Source organism: Saccopteryx bilineata, chromosome 3, assembly GCF_036850765.1.
Source record: "Saccopteryx bilineata isolate mSacBil1 chromosome 3, mSacBil1_pri_phased_curated, whole genome shotgun sequence".
Classification (NCBI taxonomy): Eukaryota; Metazoa; Chordata; class Mammalia; order Chiroptera; family Emballonuridae; genus Saccopteryx; species Saccopteryx bilineata.
Genome location: NC_089492.1, coordinates 312,752,870 through 312,775,518, shown reverse-complemented (window position 1 = coordinate 312,775,518; position 22,649 = coordinate 312,752,870). Strand labels below are relative to the sequence as shown.

The 22,649-nt window shown below is 48.7% G+C and overlaps 1 protein-coding gene and 1 non-coding gene across 2 annotated transcripts; both read right to left on the bottom strand.

Annotated features, from left to right (window-relative positions):
• Positions 1 to 586: 586 nt before the first annotated feature.
• Positions 587 to 2,996, bottom strand: LOC136329326 (insulin growth factor-like family member 1). The gene is made up of 4 exons (XM_066265321.1): positions 2,884 to 2,996; positions 1,866 to 1,919; positions 1,524 to 1,785; positions 587 to 1,258 (listed from the first exon to the last, which is right to left on the bottom strand). The coding sequence occupies exons 1-4, from the start codon at positions 2,906 to 2,908 to the stop codon at positions 1,249 to 1,251; spliced, it is 351 nt and encodes a 116-aa protein (XP_066121418.1). The 5' UTR covers positions 2,909 to 2,996; the 3' UTR covers positions 587 to 1,248.
• TRNAV-GAC (transfer RNA valine (anticodon GAC)) lies at positions 1,050 to 1,125 on the bottom strand. The gene has a single exon. It is a non-coding gene; the product is annotated as a tRNA-Val (tRNA).
• Positions 2,997 to 22,649: the final 19,653 nt, after the last annotated feature.

The window sequence follows — 22,649 nt, the reverse complement described above, 5'->3', positions numbered from 1 at the left end:
ACAGGGGAGAGACAGGAGGGGCGAGGAGACTCCTATCCAGGGCCAAACCTCCCTCTCTCCTTGTGGGTCTTGTCGTTTCACTATCCCACGACCAGGTGAGGTTGAAACAAGAACTGGAGCCCAGTTATTGGGATGGAATTTGTATTAAGTGATAGCAGCAGATCATGGTGAATATCATGACCATTGTTCAGATAGGGCGGGCAAAAGTTGACATACTTGAGAACCATGGAAGACAGAGAAAAGGATCCGATGCCCACAATTTATGACCATCTGCAACCATTAATGAGCCATGATAAAATATGTAAAATTTGGAATATTTATAAAGTGTTTTCTGTTTTGCACCAGATGGAGAAAAGGGACCTAAGGTAATGAACTCTCTCAGAGAAGGGTCCACAGTGTCTGGAAATTCTAGTGACTCTAGAGATCAGAGCCCTCGGGACCTTCAACAACAAACTAATCTCTTATAATTGTCCAAAATCATTAAAAGGGGATCAGTCATCAATTCAAGACAGATTTAAAGGAGAAAGAATAAGAAGAGCAGATTGAATCTGAGTGTCTGGCTTCTGTAAACAATTTATTTATAAAATTAAGTTTTATGCGGTGACGTTGATTAATAAGAGTACATAAGTTCCAGGTAAACATCTCTATAGCTTTATGAACTGTTGATTGTGTTGTGTGCCCACCAACCAAAGGAAAATCATTTTCCATCACTATATATTTCTCTCTTTTTACTCCCCTACCTCCACCCAAGTGTCTCTCTCTCTTTTTTTTTTTTTGAAGTTGGAAACGGGGAGGCAGTCAGACAGACTCCTGCATGCGCCTGACCGAGATCCACCCGGCATGCCCACCAAGGGCGATGCTCTGCCCATCCAGGGCGTCGCTCTGTTGCAACTAGAGCCATTCTAGCACCTGAGGCAGAGTCCATAGAGCCAACCCCAGAGTCCGGGCCAACTTTGCTCCAATGGAGCCTTGGCTGCGGGAAGGGAAGAGAGAGACAGAGAGGAAGGAGAGGGGGAGGGGTGGAGAAGCAGATGGGCGCTTCTCCTGTGTGCCCTGGCCGGGAATCGAACCCGGGACTCCTGCACGTCAGGCCGATGCTCTACCACTGAGCCAACCGGCCAGGGCCCCAAGTGTCTCTTGTCAGCAAACATTAACGTGACTCCCCAGATCTATGTCCACACCAGGTTCCTGTCTTCAGGCCCATTCAGGAAGTAGAACAAAGCAGTCATCTGGTCCCCCTGTCTTCTGTCAGATGACACTGCAGAAAGGGAGGGCCAGAAATGCAGGGATGGATGGAACTTGAAAAGTAAAGTGGAAAAGAGAGATACAAGAAGGAGCGCAAAGAGGGTGAGAAAAATAAAGATAAAAAGAGACCAAAGACAGAACAAGTTAGAGGTAGATTGAATAGAGCTGGTGGGCAGAGACAGGGACAGGGGGACACCAAGAACAGGGCAGGGAGGTTGCATCATGGACAGACCCCGGTCCCCTACATGTCCTGCTCCTGTGAGGGGACAGGACCTTACCTGGCACAGAACCTGTCATCCAAGGATGGGGCCAAGGAACACTTGTGGCCTTTCACTTTTACCACGAAGGTCTGCTCGCGTCTGAATGACCAGGGACAGCACTGCTCAAAGCAGACCCTGAAGGTGCAGTTTCCACACTTTCGGGTCCTGCTCAAGGGCACCACGGCATCGTCATAGCAACAGTGTTGCTTGGGGTCATAGAACTTGTCCCCACAACTCATGTGTGACTGGCACAGCAGCAGGTGAGCACCCGTGGGAGTCACTGGAGAAAACAGAGCTGGTGTGACTGAGATGGCAGGGCAGGCAGTGTCTAACCTGGGTCCCTGTCCCTCCTGGGCTCACCTGGAGCTCCGTGTGAGTAGAGGAGGGTGACAATGCTGAGAGCGGCCGAGACACCTGTGGGAGAGCAGATGGATGAGGCGTGGTGAAGGGACAGCCTGGGTCCTCCTCAGAGAGCCCAGCCTGGGGCAGGGACAGGAGGGAGAAGGTCTCTGTCCTGACTGAAGGTCAGGAGAGCTTAGAGCAGTGCAGGGTGGGACCTAGTCACCTGTGTTCAAGTGTCTTGAGCTTAAAGACTGCGGGAGATGAGGGTTATTGGTGGGACTCGGGAGAAATGGGCTTAGGGGTCTGGGGAATATGGGTGATTCCTGAGCAGGAATTCAGAGCAGAAGGCTCAGGTGGAGTCTGACTCTCAAGTGAGCCGAGCTGACAGGGGTGTTACTTAGATGACCTGCATTAAAGATGAGAAGTTTGGGCCCTGGCCGGTTGGCTCAGCGGTAGAGCATCGGCCTGGCGTGCGGGGTCCCGGCCAGGGCACATAGGAGAAGCGCCCATCTGCTTCTCCACCCCCCACCCCCTCCTTCTTCTCTGTCTCTCTCTTCCTCTCCCTCAGCCAAGGCTCCATTGGAGCAATAATGGCCCGGGCGCTGGGGATGGCTCCTTGGCCTCTGCCCCAGGCGCTAGAGTGGCTCTGGTCGCGGCAAAGTGACGCCCCCGGAGGGGCAGAGCATCGCCCCCTGGTGGGCAGAGCATCGCCCCTGGTGGGCGTGCCGGGTGGATCCCGGTCGGGCGCATGCGGGAGTCTGTCTGACTGTCTCTCGCCGTTTCCAGCTTCAGAAAAATACAAAAAAAATATTAAAAATAAAAAAGATGAGAAGTTTGGGTTTGGAGTGTGAAAGTGAGATATGCGTGCCATTGGGCTTAAGTTTCAGGACTGAACCAGAGAAGTGGATGGGATGATGTTGGGGGTGAGGTTAGCTACAGACGGGCCCCAAGGAGGGGGATTTGGCTGAGGTCGGGATGGGGAGGTGGCTGAGATTGGAGATGGGCTCCGAGGGACTAGGGGTTGGGGCCTCCTTACCGAGGACGTAGCATCGAGGAGTCATGGCTCTGGCTTGGCTGCAGCGGAATCAGAGGAAGGTCTGCAGTTCCTGCAGGTGCTTTTATCTGTTGAGGTGACGTCATGGATCTCCTGCTTTCTGAGCAGACCTGCAGGGACATGCTGGGCCCTCTGACAGGAGGATCCTGACATTTTCTCTGGCACGGTAGAACTTTTTGAGAGCCAGGAAAAAATAAATGCCCCCCTCCCCAAATTTCTCTCACTCATGCCCAGACCCATGGCCTCATCAGTAGGCAGGATGACACATGTGTTGCCTCAGAGCCACTGTGACTCTTCCAGAGTGAATCCACCAGACACCTTTTCCACCGAACTGTATGAGTCTCCTGATTCCCCACGTTCTTTGTACATTGCAAACCTCTCACATTTTTCTGGGGTGGGGGTGTCGTCAGATCCCTGACCTCACAGCCCCAGACCAGGATTGCTCACTAAGGCACAGCTCATGGTATCTGGGTGAAGGGGGCTGGTTTCCACACACTTGGAAATCCTAGGATGAACAAGTTGGAGAAAGGGAAGATATGTGGGGAGGATGCTGGGGCAGCTCGTGAAGCAGACCATTGGGAAAGGCCTGGGGGGCCCTGGGACTCACACTCCCCCAGGGTGTTCTCCCCCAGTCCCCCCTCTGTCTCCTCATTGGTGGTCATTTCTTCAGGAACACATGTCCGCTTAGCACCTAATATGGCCCAGGCTTGTGTCAGACACAGGAGAGGGAGGCAGGAGTAGGCCATCCAAAAGTCACCATTTTCATGGGGCCAATGACAAGGAGGACAGTAGGGAAAAAGGGAAGGAGGAAGGGGGAGAGAGAGAGAGAGAGAAGGTGAATAAATCTTCATTTGATTGTTGAGGTCAATGCCATCATCAGCATTTGTTGTCTGAAAAGTTCTGTGAGAGAAATCCCACCACCCTCAGCAGACTCTCCAGGGCTGTGGTCCTTAGCATGCGTGTTCAGAGGGAGACGGATGTGAGATTTCCCCTGAAATGGGAGAACCACATTTGGGTCAGGATGTGAAGATAGAAGGTAAAGGGATAGCTCTCCTGAGGGACACTCAGAGGTCAGTTGAGGGAGTTCAGGTCACCCGGGCAGTGCAGTGAGGCCTGGGAAGCCCTCCTGCGGCAAACCAGGGCAGCCAGGAATTAAGAAAATAGACTTACCGAGAAAAGAGGATGAGATCGGAGGCCTCTTCAATGCTGATGGCATTATCAGAGATAGTGAGCCCCCCCCCCCCGTCTTTGCTTTATTATATAGCATAGACAATTAAAGCCTTTAATCCAATATACAAATAGGGAAGTCTCTGATACAAAGCCACTCATCTGAAGCATAAATTGGATTCCTCATAAGAGTGCACCACCCTACATCATGCAACAGTCAAGGGTGTGGAGAAAAGCTTAGTGTTGAGATTTTAGGATTAAAAGGGTGGGAAAGGCTTAATCTTAAAACTAAGCCTTAGAGTCCCTGGCCGGTTGGGTCAGTGGTGGAGCGTCAGCCTGGCGTGTGGGATTCCTGGGTTTGATTCCTGGCCAGGGCACACAGGAGAGGTGCCCATCTGCTTCTCCACCCCTCCCCCTCTCCTTCCTCCCTGTCTCTCTCTTCCCCTCCCGCAGCCTCCGGGGCTCCATTGGAGTGAAGTTGGCCTGGGCGCTGGGGATGGCTCTGTGGCCTCTGTCTCAGGTGCTGGAATGGCTCTGGTTGCAGTAGAGCAATGCCCTGGATGGGCAGAGCATTGCCTCCTGGTGGGCATGCCAGGTGGACCCTGGTCAGGTGCGTGTGGGGGTCTGTCTGGCTGCCTCCCCTTTTCCAGCTTCGGGGAAATACAGAAGAAAAAACAACAACAACTAAGCCTTAGACTACAACAACCCTGCCAGCCCACAGCCAGTCTCTGACACCCTCTCCCAGCTCTGCAGGAATTCATCTCTCAGGGACACCCAGCCACATCCTAGCAGGGAAAAGATTCTCTTGAGGGCCCAGAAGGGTGGCCTGTCACTCTTGTAGTCAGACATGCTCCTCACCTCTTCCCTTCTGCATTTGGAATTTTTTGTCTTCCATGTCTGTTTCCCCAAGGGAACGTCTAACACTCATTCTCCCAGATCCCCCTTTATCTGGAGCCCAGGCCCAGACAGAAGTTCCTCCATAAAGTGCACCCACTTCAGACAGAAATCAGGATGAGGACGCAGTGTTGGTCAAATAAGTTTGTAAACATGATATATATGTTTGCTCGCTTGTGACTTATAATGGGTGTGGGGGACAGGCTATAAGCAGGCCAGGTTGTTGTAGCCTGAGGTTTGGTTTTGGGACTAAGCTTTTCCCCACACCCTTGACTGATTGTATGATCTGGGTGGTGCACTATCATGAGAAATCCAATTATGCCTTGGATAAGTGACTTTGTATCGGAGACTTCCTTGTTTGTATATTGGATTAAGGGATTTTGGTTTTCTACACTATAAAGTGGGACAGACCAGGAGCTCAGACACACAGTTCCTGCTATCACAATTGCAGGGGCTCCCCTGATCCCTTGCCCTTCATGGGAAGAGCTGGTTTTCTGCTTTTCCCTTGTCTTCTTTTGTGGTTTGCCTGTCTTGGTGAGACACCAATAAATAGGATGGCCCCCCATCCTCTGACTCCGCCATTTCTTTATCGTCTGCCCGAATCCAATGGGAACCTGCATGTGAATGGCCACGATGACGGCTCCTGGCCTTACACGCAGTGAGGCTCATGTTTCCTGGGATGGCTCCCGGCAGTCTGGGCCCCAGGCCTGACTGTCTCTGCCAAAATCTGGCTGCCAGCAGGGTGAGGACAAAAGCACATTCTCCAGGGAACTGTTTGGGTTGTGTCTGATTAGAAACAGCCCGGCACACACTCGGGGTCACACTGCTGAGTCACTCAAAGGCAGGAGAGGGGAGGAAGATCAGGACAGGGCAGGGGTCTGGGAGGTTGTGTTGATGAAAATACAGCTGGTCCTTAGATCTGTGGACACTGAGAGCCACCAACTCCACAGCACTGAGGCTCCGGGTCAGACAGTCTGGGATTTGCATCCTGTCTCGGCCCTTACTCAAGGGTCCAGAGAAAACTGCACATCCTGTCCTCTCCCATCAACAGCTCCCTCAGAGACCCCTTTCCAATTGTGGCCATTATGGGACCTTACAGTCTGGGGACAGCTCTGTCTTTAGCATGAGAACTGACATCTGTGAAGCAGGGTGGTCCTGTCTTGTTTGGAGCTGTCATTAGGTGTTGAGACTCTGCCTCTCTAAATGGCTAGAAACATTCCTGGCTCTCCTGTAGGTAAGTGGAAGGTCCTGACCTCACACAGCTATTTCATGTATTCTCTCATCCTGCTCCCTGGATGGAAGACACCCAGCCACGGTCCTACTGTCAGTGACACAGGCTGGAACAGGACCCAGAGCTCCTGAATCCCAGTCCAGGAGCCTCCAAGCTCCCCTGGCCCAGCCCCTGTGTGAAGGACAGCAGGCTCTGCTCACAGACACCTCTGGACGAAACCCAGGTGGGTGTTCCGGGCTCCTGGTTGAGACTGACAGAGCTGGGGTCCTGGATGTGAAACCAGGAGGAATCTGGCACTTCCTGCTTTCTGCTGCTTCCCTCCTGGAATCCGCTTTGATCCAGGATCTGAATGAATATCCCTCCTGTCAGCATCTGTGTGCTATTTCCTCTGGCTTCAGGGAGTTCCGTTCCCATGGCACAGGCAGGAATGTGGTTATTTCAGGTGTAGAGAAAGAATGTCAGGTATGCAGGAGGTGGGGCTGGAGCTCCCCAAAGACAGAAAGTCCCCCTCTTCTGGTTGATGAGGAAGCTGTGCCACTCCTTTGCTCGAATGACATCACCAGGATTCTAGTAACTGACCCCTCCTCCTGCAAAAGGACTCCTAGTGTCCAAAGAATGAATGGAAGAATGGATGGTCTGGCCTTAGCTCAGCCTGGTTTTGATCCTTTAGTAGAATAATGAATTAAGAGCATACTTGCCATAGGCAGGGAAGGAGGAGTAGGCTGTAAGCTGTGATCCCCAGAACAATACTGATGACATAAATCAGAGGTCTGGATATCGCTTCTGCAACCTCAACAGCCTTTGGCAACTGAAAGCTATTGCCTGGGCTCATTGCTGCTGCTGAGGAAACAGCTGGTGGTGGCTCCTTTGGTGTGTGTCCACAGCTTGAAATGTATTCCAGCTGCCAGGCCATTGGGAGAGGCAGTCTGAAGCTGCCCCGCCTCTGGAGATAGGGAACCCTAGAGGGAGTAGGGGATGCGAAGTGTCCTGTACACCTTTTATGCCTCCCCATCGCCTTCAGCTTGTTACTGCTCCTTATTACAACCTCAAATGTCCCCATGACTCCACCCCTGTCCCACAGCTGCAGGCCTCCCCACTCCCTCCCCTGTTTCTCCTTCTCAACTTCAGCCGCTGTGCCACCCTCCACATCCAGACGTTCCACAGCTCATGCTTGATGGCTCTTGTTGGTCTCCCTACACTCTTCACATGCTTGTGCTCATGCTCCAGCTTTCAGCTGAAATGTCACCCCCAAAACAGTCCTGTACCCAGAGACTGTAGGGAGTCACCCCATTACCTCCTGATGGTCCCTGGGTGCCTCCTGCTGAGCACTTCTCACATCTCCTTGTGGCTTTGGCATCAGGGAAGACATGGGACTCAGGTGCAGTTGTGGGTTTTGGTTATTAGTGAGAAGGGAACAAGTTGGTTCAGGGATCAGGTAGATCAGAGGTTTCAGATTTAGTTGAACCAGAGCAGCCTCCACTCTGCACAAGCAGATGGGAATCAGAATCACACTCTGAAATGAAGATACTCAAGAGAAAGTGCCATCCCAGCACTTTAAAGTGGTGGCGTAGGCCCTGGCGTCCTGGCTCCGTGGATAAAGCATCCTCAGTGCACACGGTTATCCATTCCCTTTCTGGTCAGCACACATATAAGAAACAACCACGAAGTGCACAACTAAGTAGAACTAAGTGGGACAACAAGTTGATGCTCTTTTTCTCTCTTGTGGATCTCTTTCTGTCTCTCTCTCTTTCTCTGTCTCCTTTCTACCTCCTCTTAAATCAATGGAAATTTTTTTTTTGAAAAAAGACAGACAAATATATGGCAATAGAAAATGATTTGACTTAGAGTGATGGACACACAGCACAATCAACAGTCCAAATGCTATTTTTTTAAAGAGAAAAAAGATGGTGACGTAGAGGGGTCTAAAACTCACCTCCTCTCCAACACACAACATTTAGTTAAGAAATAGGCAACCTCAGCTATGGCCCGATAGCTTGGTTGGTTAGAGCACCATTCTGAAGCACAGAGGTTGCTGGTTCAATCCTAGGTCAGGGCATTTGGAACAGATTGACATTCCTGTCTCTCTCTCCTTTCCATCCTATCTTGCTAAAATGAATAAATAAAAATTTAGAAAAACTAAATATACTTATACACTAAAACATGAAACATCGAAAACATAAACACTTGGGAGTATAGGAGGAGTAAAAATGTAGCTGTTGAATGTGTTCAAACTTAATTTACTATCTACTTAAAATAGACCGGTATCCATATAGGCTGAGATATGTGAGCCTCATGATAACTACAAAACACAAGCCTATAGCAGATACACAAAAGGTAATGACCCTGGCCGGTTGGCTCAGTGGTAGAGCGTCAGCCTGGCGTGCAGGAGTGCCGGGTTCAATTCCTGGCCAGGGCACACAGGAGAAGCACCCATCTGCTTCTACACCCTTCCCCCTCTCCTTCCTCTCTGTCTCTCTCTTCCCCTCCCACAGCCAAGGCTCCATTGGAGTAGGGTTGTCTCGGGCACTGAGGATAGCTCTGTGGGCTCTGCCTCAGGAGCTAGAATGGCTCTGGTTGCAACAGAGCAACACCCTAGATGGGCAGAGCGTCGCCCCCTGGTGGGTGTGCCTGGTGGATCCCGGTCGGGCACATGTGGGAGTCTGTCTGACTGCCTCCCCGTTTCCAACTTCAGAAAAATACAAAAAAAAAAAAAAAAAAAAAAAAAAAAAAAAAGATAATGAGAATGAAATCTAAGCATAACACTGAAAAAACCATCAAACCAGAAGAAAGGAGAGCAGGAGAAGAAAAAGACAGAACCAAACTACAAAACAACCAGAGAGCAATGAACAAACTAGCACTCAATATGTACATAAGCCGTTAACACCTTCTTGCCCCTTAGCAAGCTGTTTAACAAAAAGAAGCGGATCCCTTGTAGCCAGCCCACTTTCCCAAACTGAAATAAACATGATGCCTCCTCATCCACGTGACCCCACAGTCTTCTACTTTCCCCGTGTTTTTTGTAAATTCTAAACTCTCCTGAGGGAGTAGTCACTGCTCACAGAACCACAGCTGATGTTATTCAGGTGAAGGAGACTGTGATAGTCAGTGCCCTTTTATTTATAGTTTTGGAAATTCTAATTAGAATAAGTGGGCAAAATGAGGAATTTGCGAGCCTTTTGGTGTCACTCCTGAAACAAAACCAAGACAGAAGAAGCTCATGTTGAAAGGACACAGCGTTGATATCTGGGTTTGGGGTTATCTTTCCTCCCCCCATCATTTCGTCAAGGACACACAGCTTGTACATCTCGGTCACATTGCAAGTACTGAGATTCATGCTGAGGCTGCCCACCAAAAGTCACTTTTCACTTAGTTCATGGAGAGGGAAAAAGAGAGGAGTGGAGGGAAGGGGCAGGGCAGGAAGAGGAGAGGAGAATATGAGGAAGAGAACTGGAGAGGTTGTGCCCAGCAAATGATGACTATAGACTGATAGATGTGACCCATGTCATTATCATGTTTGTTTCACTGAGATTCTGGACAGAAAGTCCAAAGACTCTCCAGTAGACCATGACCCTCACAGCGCTATGACACCAGGACCAGTGAGAGCTTTCCACTGTCTCCTGCATAGGGCATGATCTTCTTTGTGCGTGAATTGCTGGCTGTGGAAGGGACGTCTTTCCTCTGAGTGAAGCCCCATGATCAGAAGATGAAGGAGCCGCACCCCTGAGGGTGGCCGATAGTGCATTTATTGCCTATTTTTCTTTTCACTTTCTTTCTAAACTGTGTGCAAGCTGCACAATGATGCAATATCAGGTTTTTTTTTTCCTAGTAAATGCAGCTATGTCACTAATACCAGAAATTAGTGAAATCAGTAAGAAAGAAGGCTCTGAGCCCTAGCTTACCTGGCTCACTCTGGGCGGGGCCTGGTGGTGGCACCTGGGTTTCCAGTCTGGGTTTGGTTCTGTGTGTGTGGGATGGGGGAGCCAGGAGAGGAGACAGCGAGGGAGGTTCTTCTGCACAGGGAGACACTTAGGCCTTCCCAGCGTGTGAGACCCAGGGTCCAGCTGAACAACTGTGTTACAGGCAGGACAGGGAGGCTGCCAGGGAGAGGTGTGAACTCCAGGCACCAATTCTCAGGAAGTCAGTGTGTCAGGACAGACATGTTGAGTTAGATATGGCCTGAGCACAGGGCTTTTACTCATTCATCCAGGGGTCCCCAAACTTTTTACACAGGGGGCCAGTTCACTGTCCCTCAGACCGTTGGAGGGCCACCACATACAGTGCTCTTCTCACTGACCACCAATGAAAGAGGTGCCCCTTTCGGAAGTGCGGCAGAGGGCCGGATAAATGGCCTCAGGGGGCCGCATGTGGCCCGCGGGCCGTAGTTTGGGGACGCCTGATTCATTTATCTAATTTACTAATTAATTAAGTAAGTAATTCAGTATTTGTGAACACCTGTTCTTGCATCAGCCCTGTGCTAGTTGATGTGGGGCTCCAGTGGTGACTTGGTCCCAGGCTCTGTCCTTCTGGTTCTCACATCCAGTGGGGGACACAAACCACCCCTGACAATAATGACCCAGAGAGAGTAAGGCTGGGAAGGAGGACCAAGGGCATCAAAGGTGGCTTCCTGGAGGAGGGGATATCTGAGCTGTCATTTTAAAAATGAGAAATAACTGCCACTATTTTGGTGGGTTTCAGCCCTTGGAGGGCAGGATGAGGCTTGTCAGCCTTATTGAGGATTCTGGACTTTACCTGGGTGCACTGGGAGCCACAGTTGGGTCCTAAGCAGGAGATGAAAGTGGGGAGACTTGAGTCTGTGGAAGAGTTCAGTTTTTGTCTCCAGTGAGAGAGGGGACAAGAGGGTTGTGACAGGAGGCAGGAGACCAGGCTGGAGGCTTCTGAAAAAAGAAGTAATCATGCATCTCCTTTGCCCTAGTTGCCTGGCCTCTCTCTAGTGGGTGGGGACAGAACGCACTTCTGCCTGCTCCTGAGCCATCCCTCTCTTTTTAAATTTTTATATTTTTATTTTTTTGAAGTGAGAAGTAGGGAGGCAGAGAGACAGACTCCTGCATGTGCCCGACCAGGATCCACCCAGCAAGCCCACTAGGGGGTGATGCTCTGCCCATCTGGGGCGTTGCTCCATTGTACTCGGAGCCAATCTAGTGCCTGACGCAGAGGCCATGGAGCCATCCTCAGCACCTGGGCCAGCTTTGCTCCAATGAAATGTTGGCTGAGGAAGAGGAAGAGAAAGATAGAGAGAAAGGAGAGGGAGAAGGGTGGAGAAGCAGATGAGTGCTTCTCCTGTGTGCCCTGGCCAGGAATCAAACCAGGACTTTCACGCGCCGGGCCTACGCTCTACCACTGAGCCAACTAGCCCGAGCTTGAGCCGTCCCTCTCTCATAGCTGCTGGAGAGGGCAGTAGTTTCCAAACTGCCAATCCTGACACTTTTTCAGGTTGTAAAACCAATGAGTTAGTCAAGATGGACACTTTAAAAATTAAAATAGAGTTTATTGAAAATAGAATAGTACACGTTGCATAGAATGTTAACCATTTCTGAGTAATTCAACTTGCTTTTGAACTGTATATAGCATATATGATGATGCAGTATGTATTTTCCTACTGGCTCATGGACAGAAAGTTAGTAAACATGGGAGTGGAAAGGCTCTAAGCACAAACTTGCGTTGTTTTTCCAGACTTCACTGCTCTCTCATGTCTTCTAAATAAAAAATTGCTTCAGCTCTCACGTCCTCAGTTCCAGGTGTTTCCCGGGGAGACTAAAGGTAAGCTCTGCACTCAACCCAGTGAATCTACCAAAAGAAGTGATGATGAACCAGGTACCAACCAGTCCCAGCAATAAACAGGTCCCCTGGGGGCAGAGTTGGGGTTGGCATCTCAGGAGTGAGGAATCCAGCCCAACCTCATGGGCTTAGATCCTGGTCTGTGTAGGTGGCTGAGTCAGGACTTGGGTAGAAAAAGTGGAGAGACATTGAAAAAGAGCGAGGGTCTCGGGGTTTGACCCTCGGGGCACTGAGGGTGAGTCCATGGACACTGTGAGTCCCTGACTCAACAGAGGTGAGAATTTGGGGTCACACAGGCATGAGTTCTAATATTAATACTTTTTCAGTACATGTGCCGCAGAAGCGAGCACTAATATTAACACTTTTTCAAACGGTCATTTAGGCTATTTACAAATAGGTCTGTTCATCTCCCTCTATAAGAGGGAGATTTGATTTTTTATGTTTGCCTCTGACAGCTTTGAGCCCACCGCACATCTCAGCTGACCATGTGCTCCCTCCTTTGTTTGCAGAACAAAGGTCCAACACTCCACCTCGCCTACATACAAGAACCTAACTCTGGCCCCAGGTCCTAGGAAAAATCAAAACTAAAAACAAAGAGCCAAAGTCAATTTTTCCACTTCATACCTGTTTCATACAAGAATGAACCTGAACCATTGCCCTCAGGGCTGTCCCACTGCTGCTTCCAGGATCACAGATAAGCATTATTTCACATTCAGCGGCATCTGAGTGTCATCCTGGCAGGCTCCCAAACAGTAGAGATCTAAAAGCCCATATAAACAGTCCCCAATGAGCTGACTCTACATCTCCTCTCCCTGAGCTACCCATTCTGATTGTCATCCTGGGATGAGTCTGGCAGAGAGACACTACTGGACCGAGAGCTCCATGGGAAAGGGGACCAGGGCTGCCTGGTCGTCACCGTGCTCCCAGTTGCTCCCACTGCAGAGGATGCTCAGGGTCTCATATGAGTAAGTCTACTGGATGCCACATTGCTTGTATTCTCTCTGCCCAATTTTTGGGCAAATAAGTTTGTAAAATCTGTATTTTCTGGTTTTGCTCACTTTTATTGTTAAAAATGGCGCTGCCCACTAAAGTGGCTGTTGCCCAGGTGATATAGTTAATTACCTTCATGTTTGGGTAGGGGCTTGGCTATGCTAATGTGTGCAGGAGGGCTTTCCCGCCAAAAAGTTTTAAAAGGAGGAGCTAGGAGGCCATTTTGGAGAGAGGCTACTTGGTTGCAGAGAGAAGCAGCTAAGATGGAGGCATGCAGATGGGGAAAAGGAGGTGGCTCAGGCTAGTGGGGCCTTTGAGTCTAGAAAAAATCAGAAAGATTCTCCTGGTTGTGGAACCAGGTAACATGTGAATGGGCTTTGGTGCCCATGTGTTTGTTTTTTACTCAGCCAGTACAAGTCTAGAATAAAGGCAATGGCCCACCATTTCTTGGCTCTGTTTTTTCTCTATGATCTATCCAAATTCAATGGGAACCTTCATGTGCTTGGCAGCTGTGACAGCCACAACTACAGGACTTACACCAATTTCCCCAGGAACTCCTGGGCATGAGGCCCCCTGCAGGTCACAGACACAGTTTGGACTGGACAAGACAATCCAAATTCCAACCAGGGAACCTCCAACCATCTCACATCCAACGCCTCTGGAAAGGGCAAATAGGCGCTGATTTCAGGCACCCTGGAACAAACCCCAGATAAGACATTCCCACAGCTCCCTGGTGGTGCTGGGAGGGTCATGACTCTGGAATGTGCAACAGAGAAGTGCTCGTATTTTGTAGTGTCACAGGCTTCCCAGTACCACCAGGTGCTAAAGAGGCTGAACTTCCTCCTGGATGCAGAGGGTGTCATCTCCATCCAGCCTCAGGGATCTCCTTCTAGCGAATTGGCAGAAATTAGGTGGAACTTCATATTTTCTAAAAGAATGTCAAGTATGAGGAGAAGGGGCTAGATACCTTAGTACCAGAGGACCCATCCTCCAATGACTGCTTGAGTGAAATAGTGCCCTTGCTCTGCCTGTGGACTTCTACTTTGAAGGCTGGTCTCTGCTTCATGCAAAGGTCAGGTCATGCCAAAACCCATGGTCAGGCAGGTCCTTTCTGGCTTCAAGTGCTCTGTAGTGTAGCAAGAATTTCAGAAAAAGGAAAGCACTCAAGCTACTATAAATAGAAGAGCCCTGGCCGGTTGGCTCAGCGGTAGAGCGTCGGCCTGGCGTGCGGGGGACCCGGGTTCGATTCCCGGCCAGGGCACATAGGAGAAGTGCCCATTTGCTTCTCCATCCCCCTCCCTTCCTCTCTGTCTCTCTCTTCCCTTCCCGCAGCCAAGGCTCCATTGGAGCAAAGATGGCCCGGGCACTGGGGATGGCTCCTTGGCCTCTGCCCCAGGCGCTGGAGTGGCTCTCGTCATGGCAGAGCGATGGCCCGGAGGGGCAGAGCATCACCCCCTGGTGAGCAGAGCGTCGCCCCTGGTGGGCGTGCCAGGTGGATCCCGGTCTGGCACATACGGGAGTCTGTCTGACTGTCTCTCCCCATTTCCAGCTTCAGAAAAATACAAAAAAAAAAAAAAAAAAAAAAAAAAAAAGAAGAAGCTTTAGTACAGAAATGGGGTTTGACCAACTTCATGCAATGGCTACATTGCTGGGTCCATGCCAGGACCCCAGAAATGACTTGTATTAATGCCTCTGAACCGGGAATTTTACAATTTTTTAGTAAAAAAATGTAAGTTAAAACTATTTAGCATACATGTTGGTGTAAAGTCAGTAGCCATCACCACCATCACAGCTGCCTGGCCAATGTGGGTTCGCATTTGATTCGGACAGACGGTAATGAAACAATGGAGCCAAGAACTCGTGGGCCATTACCTTTAATCCTAGCTTGCACCCAGTGGGCAAATAAAAACACACACTGGGCTCCAAAACCCACTCACAAAGCTACTGACTTATTCAAGTTTCCTAGAATCAAAGGTTTCTAGCTCACTAGCCTTATTCACCTCTGTTTCCCATCTCCTCTCTGCACAAACTCTACACAAACTGGCTTCTCCTTCAGCACTCTGCTCTCTTGGCTACTTTTTCTATCCACCACATGGCCTTTCTCTGCTCTCTCCTCTAATGCTAATCTCATAAACTGAGAGCGCAAGCTCCCGGTCTGCCCCACTTTATAGTGTAGAAATCAAAAACCTTTAATCCAATATACAAATAAGGAAATCTCTGATACAAAGTCACTTAGGGTGGGAAAGGCTTAGTCTTAAAACTAAGTCTTAGGGCAGGGGTCCCCAAACTACGGCCCATGGGCCACATGCGGCCCCCTGAGGCCATTTATCCGGCCCCCGCCGCACTTCTGGAAGGGCACCTCTTTCATTGGTGGTCAGTGAGAGGAGCATAGTTCCCATTGAAATATTGGTCAGTTTGTTGATTTAAATTTACTTGTTCTTTATTTTAAATATTGTATTTGTTCCCATTTTGTTTTTTTACTTTAAAATAAAATATGTGCAGTGTGCATAGGAATTTGTTCATAGTTTTTTTTATAGTCCGGCCCTCCAACGGTCTGAGGGACAGTGAACTGGCCCCCTGTGTAAAAAGTTTGGGGACCCCTGCCTTAGGGTATAACAACCCTGCCTGCTTATAGTCTGTCCCCCACACCCAATGCAAACTATAAGCGAGCAAACATATATATCATATTTACAAACTTATTTGCCCAACAGTTGGGCAAATAAGTTCGTATAATCTGTATTTTCTAAGTTTGCTCACTTTTATTGTTAAAAATGGTGCTGGTCTGAAACTGCTAATTACCTTTCTGCTTGGGAAGGGGCTTTGTTATACTAATGTGTGCTGGAAGAAGGGTCTTTGAGGGCCCTGGTAGTTTTCTTAGAAGGAGGAAGAATGAGGAAGAAGAAAGAAGCCAAGATGGCAGGGTGCTGAAGGAGAAGCCAGTTTGTGCAGAGTTGAGAAGGGGAGAGAGGAGGTCATCATGGAGAACTTCACAGCCTTAGAGTGAATAGTCAGGTGAAAAAAGATTGTTGTGTTATAAAGTACCATACCCCAGATTCTGAAAGGTACTTTGTTACCTCACTTCATTGGGTTTATGTAGAGACACCCAGTCCAGATGAATTTTGAAGAGTTTTATTAAAGGAGGAGATTTATTAAATATGCCAACTGCATATGGCTGACATGGGGCAGCAGACCCAAATCTTGCAGTTCCACAAATATTTCAGGAGCTGTTTATATACCCTTGATTACACACAGGCGGGGGAGAGCATGACATCATGGCACAAGCTGAAAACATTTGTTTAGGGGATTGTAAAGCCAGGAGGCAAGGCCAGGGCCACTATCATAGCAGCCGCCTCTTGGCCCATGCAGGTTCGCATTGGATTCGGACAGTCGGTAAAGAAACAATGGAGCCAAAAACTGATAGGCTATTTTCTTTAATTCTAGCTTGCACCCAGCAGGCAAGTAAAAACTACACACTGGGCTCCAAAACCCACTCACATTCAGTGCTCACAAAGCCACTGACTTATCCAGGTTTCCTAGAATCAAAGATTTCTAGCTCACCAGCCTTATTCTCCTCAGTTCCCCATCTCCTTCCTTATCCCAGATACAAACTCTGCACAAACTGGCATCTCACTCAGCACTCCGCCATCTTGGCTGCTTCTCCTGGCCACATGGCCTCTTTCTGCTCTCTGCTCTGCTCTCTCTGCTCTCTCATGCTAATCATCCCAGGAACCAAGAGAGCAAACTCTCGTTCTGCCCCATTTTATAGTGTAGAAATCCAAACCTTTAATCCAATATACAAAACAGGGAAGTCTCTAATACAAAGTCACTTCTCTGAGGCATGATTGGATTGTACCACCCCACATCAAAATGGGTGGGAAAGGCTTAATCCCAAAACCAAGCCCCAGGCTACAAGGATTCTACCTGCTCACAGAGACACACATTAATATCACCTGGGTGACGGCTTCCTCATGGGCAGCGCCGTCTTTAACAAAGTGAGCATAATATATTTTATCTGCCCAACAGGGATATACAGAAACATTAAGACTTTTAAGGTAACAAAATCAAAATGTTTACAAATCTTTTAAGGTTCCTTTGCCTAGAGCACGGGTCCCCAAACTACGGCCCGCGGGCTGCATGCGGCTCCCTGAGGCCATTTATCCGGCCCCCACCGCACTTCCGGAAGGGGCATCTCTTTCATTGGTGGTCAGTGAGAGGAGCAGAGGATGCATCCTGGAGTACTGTATGTGGCAGCGCCGCAAAGCGCGGCATTGCTCACGTACAGTACTACTTCCGGTGATGCGGGATGCATGCATCACGGCTCCGGAAGCGCATCATATCACTTGTTACAGCTAGCAGTGACAAATATGGAACTGGACATTGACCATCTCATTAGCCAAAAGCAGGCCCATAGTTCCCATTGAAATACTGGTCAGTTTGTTGATTTAAATTTACTTGTTCTTTATTTTAAATATTGTATTTGTTCCCGTTTTGTTTTTTTACTTTAAAATAAGATATGTGCAGTGTGCATAGGGATTTATTCATAGTTTTTTTATAGTCCGGCCCTCCAGTGGTCTGAGGGACAGTGAACTGGCCCCTGTGTAAAAAGTTTGGGGACCCCTGGTCTAGGGGATCCAAAAAAACATTAAAACTTTCAAGGTAATACAATCAAAGACATTCACAAATCTTTTAGTGTTTATCTCCCCTCCTTTGCCTAGAGGCATGTAACTCTCAGGATTCCAGGAAGGGAGGGAGAGCCCAAATCAGTGTAGGGTGGTATGTAAATTCTGTCTCTTATTGAAAGGAAAAAGAAGTTCCCCAGACAACCTTTATTCTATAGTTAAGACGAAATAACTCAATGTCCTTGCAAGCCAGAAAGCTTCTACATTCTTCTCTCTCCCTTCCTTAAAGAAAGGATGAGACAGAAAGCCTGACTTTTCCTCCTCAAATATCAATATTAATTTGTGCAACTTTTTGGTACTTTACCACAAGCTTAGATTTATAGTTCAAAATTATTTGCTTCACCCCCCCCCCACACAGCTTTATGTGTATTCCTAATGTCAATGTAAAAATACATCCAAACCTGTAAGAATTTTTTTTTTTTAGTTTATGTGAGCCAAATTGTAGACAATTACCAGAAGCAAAGTGTTTTAAAAAAATTTTTTTTTATTTTTCTGAAGCTGGAAACGGGGAGAGACAGTCAGACAGACTCCCGCATGCGCCCGACTGGGATCCTCCCTGCACGCCTACCAGGGGGCGACGCTCTGCCCACCAGGGGGCGATGCTCTGCCCCTCCCCTCTGGGGCGTCGCTCTGTTGCGACCAGAGCCACTCTAGCGCCTGAGGCAGAGGCCAAGGAGCCATCCCCAGCGCCCGGGCCATCTTTGCTCCAATGGAGCCTCGGCTGCAGGAGGGGAAGAGAAAGACAGAGAGGAAGGAGAGGGGGAGAGGTGGAGAAGCAGATGGGCGCTTCTGCTGTGTGCCCTGGCCGGGAATCGAACCCAGGACTTCTGCACGCCAGGCCGACGCTCTACCACTGAGCCAACCGGCCAGGGCCCGGAAGCAAAGTCTTAACGAATTGAGAAAGCTCTGGGAAACGGCAGCTTCACCACGTTATTTTATTTTATTTTATTTTTTTATTTATTTTTATTTTTTTTTAAGATTTTATTTATTTATTATAGAGAAGGGAGGGGGGGGGAGGAGAAGGAAGCATCAACTCCCATATGTGCCTTGACCAGGCAAGCCCAGGGTTTTGAACTGGCAACCTCAGCATTTCCAGGTTGACGCTTTATCCACTGTGCCACCACAGGTCAGGCTTCACCACGTATTTTATACATCAGAATCAAAGGGGAATACAAGAGGATTACATGAAATTGTTTGGTGATAGATTAAGAAGCAAGAGAAAGCAAAACGGAGAAATATCTGGGATTGGGTAAAAAGTAAAAGTGTATATGCTGAAATGTTTTTACATAGGCCCAATCAAGACAGTTAACAACAGTTAATGGTTCACATAACAATAACAGTGAGGGGTCTATTGGCTTCTGCTTGGGTGGGATGTTCTGACCCCCTTACATTCCAAAGGCATGTTATCAGGGACATTATTATAGATGCAAAAGACAGCAGACAGGCTTGAGTGAAAACATTGTCCTTTGTTTAGAAAAAGTTCTTCCCTAGGACATGACTACCCACCATGAACTGCTTTTAGTTAGAAAGGTTTGATTTAGACCATCCTGTGTTTACTTCAGTTCCCTGAGTTCACAAGGCCATTGAGTGTAGGCTTTCCCTGACCTTGACAACTTGTTACTGGTCACACCTTTTTTTGTTTGTTTGTTTTTGTTTTTGTTTTATTTTTTTTAAGATTTTATTTATTCATTATAGAGAGGAGAGAGAGAGAATGGGGGAGGAGCAGGAAGCATCAACTCCCATATGTGCCTTGACCAGGCAAGCCCAGGGTTTTGAACCGGCAACCTCAGTGTTTCCAGGTTGACGCTTTATCCACTGCGCCACCACAGGTCAGGCGTCACATCTTGATTTATTTTTTAAAAACGTTTTTTTCTTCTTTTTCCGTCCACACTAAAAAGAAACAGCAATGAAACCACTCAGATTCCTTGTCCTCCGCATTATTCCTGATCGCGTCGGGTCTGACATTAGCACCCGCAGATCTGCGCTCGGCGTCCCGCCGCCTCCCGCTGGCTCCCACCACAGCCGCGTGCCTGCTTTGTCCGCCTCCTGGCGGACGTTCCTGTGAGGTTCGGGTCCAGGGCCCCTTACCAAAAGCCTCAACCAGCCGGGTCGAACTCCAGGTGACCCGGCACCAGGCAGTTCCTGGAGCTCTCCACCTGAGCAGTCCTGGTTAATGTCTCACCTCCGCCGGACCCTCGGACATCCTGCCAGCCAGTCACCCTGTCACTTACAGACCGTCCTGCTGCTTGGTCATCAATCACCACCCCCTCCATTGTTTAACCTTCCGTTGTTCAGCCGCCACAGCTAACACAGCTCTCCCCCTGCTGCAAGAAGTACAGCCCAACTCAGTCCTGTGCAGGCCGAGGCTCTTCATCCTCTCGCTGCGGACGCCACTGGGCTCTCAGCCCGTCTGTGCGCGGACAGAAGAAAGTTTCTTAAGAACTCATCAGGCCTTGTGCGTCCCTCCTGTGACCTAACAGTTCCCAAGTATCCCTTGTCACCCACAGCACCTCCCGCTTCTGAACTCTATTCTGAACCCGAGGAAGGACATTGGTCACGATGTCCGCCTCTGTGACGCCCGACGGAGAACTTCCCCAAAAAAGAGACCTGGGTTAGGGGAGGACAGTCGGGGCGTCAAGGACACGCTGTGTCGTCACTCAGGGCCGGGAGGATCGGAGGACCCAGAAGACGGCAAGGCCGAGAGGACAGCCCAGCTTGGAGGGTCAATCACAGGGCAGACAGGGGAGAGTTGGAGAAGGGGACTGTCTGCCTCCCTCTGTGTATGGGGAGGAGTCTGGGCATGGGAGGAACCCAAAGACACAGCCCTTTCAATCAAGACTGCGCATGCGTGGGAGCTAGGCCATCACTGGCGGAGACACAGGCCCCGCCCAGGTAATCGCAACAATGTATGCACATGCGCACTGAGATTCTTGAGAAGCCCTGCCTATTTGTAGCACTAACCATGCCCTGTCAGCTTCTTGTGAAGGGGAACTGACCTTCCCAATTCCCACTTTCTCAAAACGAAGTTCTGTGCCCAGGACACAACCTCTTCTGGGACAAGAATCTGGAATACACAAAAAGTCTGTAAGTCTCCACAACTGGACCTGGAACTGATCGCTACAGTCAGACCTTTGAGTTCACACCCACCTGTGGATGTGCACACAGTATCTTAGGGTCATTCCTTCATAGAACCACTCATTCTGCTTTTTTTTGTTGTTGTTGTTGTTCAGAGACAGAGAGTAAGAGAGGGATAGATAGGGTCAGACAGGAATGAAGAGAGATGAGAAGCATCAATCAGTCTTTTGTGGTGACACCTTAGTTGTTCATTGATTGCTTTCTCATATGTGCCTTGACAGTGAGGCTAAAGCAGGCTGAGTAACCCCTTGCTCAAGCCAGTGACCTTGGGTCCAAGCTGGTAAGCTTTGCTCAAACCAGATGAGCCTGCGCTCAAGCTGGCGACCTCAGGGTCTCGAACCTGGGTCCTCCGCATCCCAGTCCAACGCTCTATCCACTGTGCCACTGCCTGGTCAGGCTCATTCTGCTTTTTTTTAAATAAATAAATTTGTATTAATTTTAATGGGGTGACATCAATAAATCAGGGTACATATATTCAAAGAAAACGTGTCCAGGTTATCTTGTCATTCAATTATGTTGCATACCCATCACCCAAAGTCAGATTGTCCTCCGTCACCTTCTATCTAGTTTTCTTTGTGCCCCTCCTCCTCCCCTTCCTTCCCTCCCCCCCGTAACCACCACACTCTTGTCCATGTCTCTTAGTCTCGTTTTTATGTCCCACCAATGTATGAAATCATGCAGTTCTTGTTTTTTATGATTTACTTATTTCACTCCATATAATGTTATCAAAATCTCACCATTTTGTTGTAAATGATCCGATGTCATCATTTCTTATGGCTGAGTAGTATACCATAGTGTATATGTACCACATCTTCTTTATCCAGTCTTCTATTTTTTTTTTTACAGTGATTAAAGCCTTTAAGCAAACTCTTGGCCAATACAGCAAGAATCTATAAAAGAGTAGTGTCCTTAACATGTTCACCAAGTCCAAGTTGGCACCAACACCATTCCAAATCCCTGCAAATGCAACCCAACCCCAATTCAGTCCATTAGGAGCTGTCACAAGGAGCAGGAGTCCAGGAAAAGTCCACATCCAGGAAAAGTCCGCATGGCACTGGAATTGTTGTCACAATTCTATACTTTGCAGCTCACGTCCAAGTCCCAATGACCGCTGCTTCTAGCTGGTAATGATTCAGGTAGACTGGAAAAGCTATCTGCAGCATGTGTGAAGATGAAGCTTCTGTTCTCCTCAGCCTAGAGAGATGAGACCAGGGTGCTTTTCCCTGGAGCTCTGCAACTGTGGTGTGGTAAAGAGAACCTTGGGATACACTAAGCTGGGTGGCAAAGGTAAATTCATAATAGAAGTTGGCAAAAGGGGGAAAGTGAGCTCTAAATTAGGAGTAGGTCCCAGCCTGAAATATGAGTGGGGCATTGAGGTAGGAAGAATAAAGGAAACCCTATATATTAAACAAAGTAGCAGAAAATAGGACTATCAACACCCACAACAGAGATCTTCGAGGGAAGAATAAAAAACCTGACTATTCAGGCAAGACACAGTTAAGTGGCCCTTATGCAAATGAGATCAGTTTACCTGCTTCTTGGAAAAAATACCCTAGGCTCGTCCACAGTGTCATAGATGGGGCCAACGGCCCTGGGTACTTTCAGCCTTCAGTGGCAAACCCAGCTTTTAAAAGTGTGAACCCAATCAGAAAAAGTCAAAAGAGCTACTAAACTCAGCCACATTAAACGGAATATCAGATATATCATTGGTTGTGGCTGGTAGAGGAGTGAGTCTCTTTGTGAACAAGCGTGGGATGAGATCAACCTGCAACTGAATCATCCCATGGCCTCAGAATGATCACAGCAGCTACGAGTAATGAGACATAATTACATTTGACAGAGGAGAAAGCTGAAAC

What these genes read in the sequence shown, in the direction of transcription:
- LOC136329326 (XM_066265321.1), bottom strand. Translation starts at nt 2,908, where the DNA reads ATGACTCCTCGATGCTACGTCCTCG. An exon ending in TCCTCGATGCTACGTCCTCG is followed by an intron (nt 1,920 to 2,883) that starts GTAAGGAGGCCC and finishes GCTCTCCCACAG; the next exon opens with GTGTCTCGGCCGCTCTCAGC. An exon ending in CTACTCACACGGAGCTCCAG is followed by an intron (nt 1,786 to 1,865) that starts GTGAGCCCAGGA and finishes TGTTTTCTCCAG; the next exon opens with TGACTCCCACGGGTGCTCAC.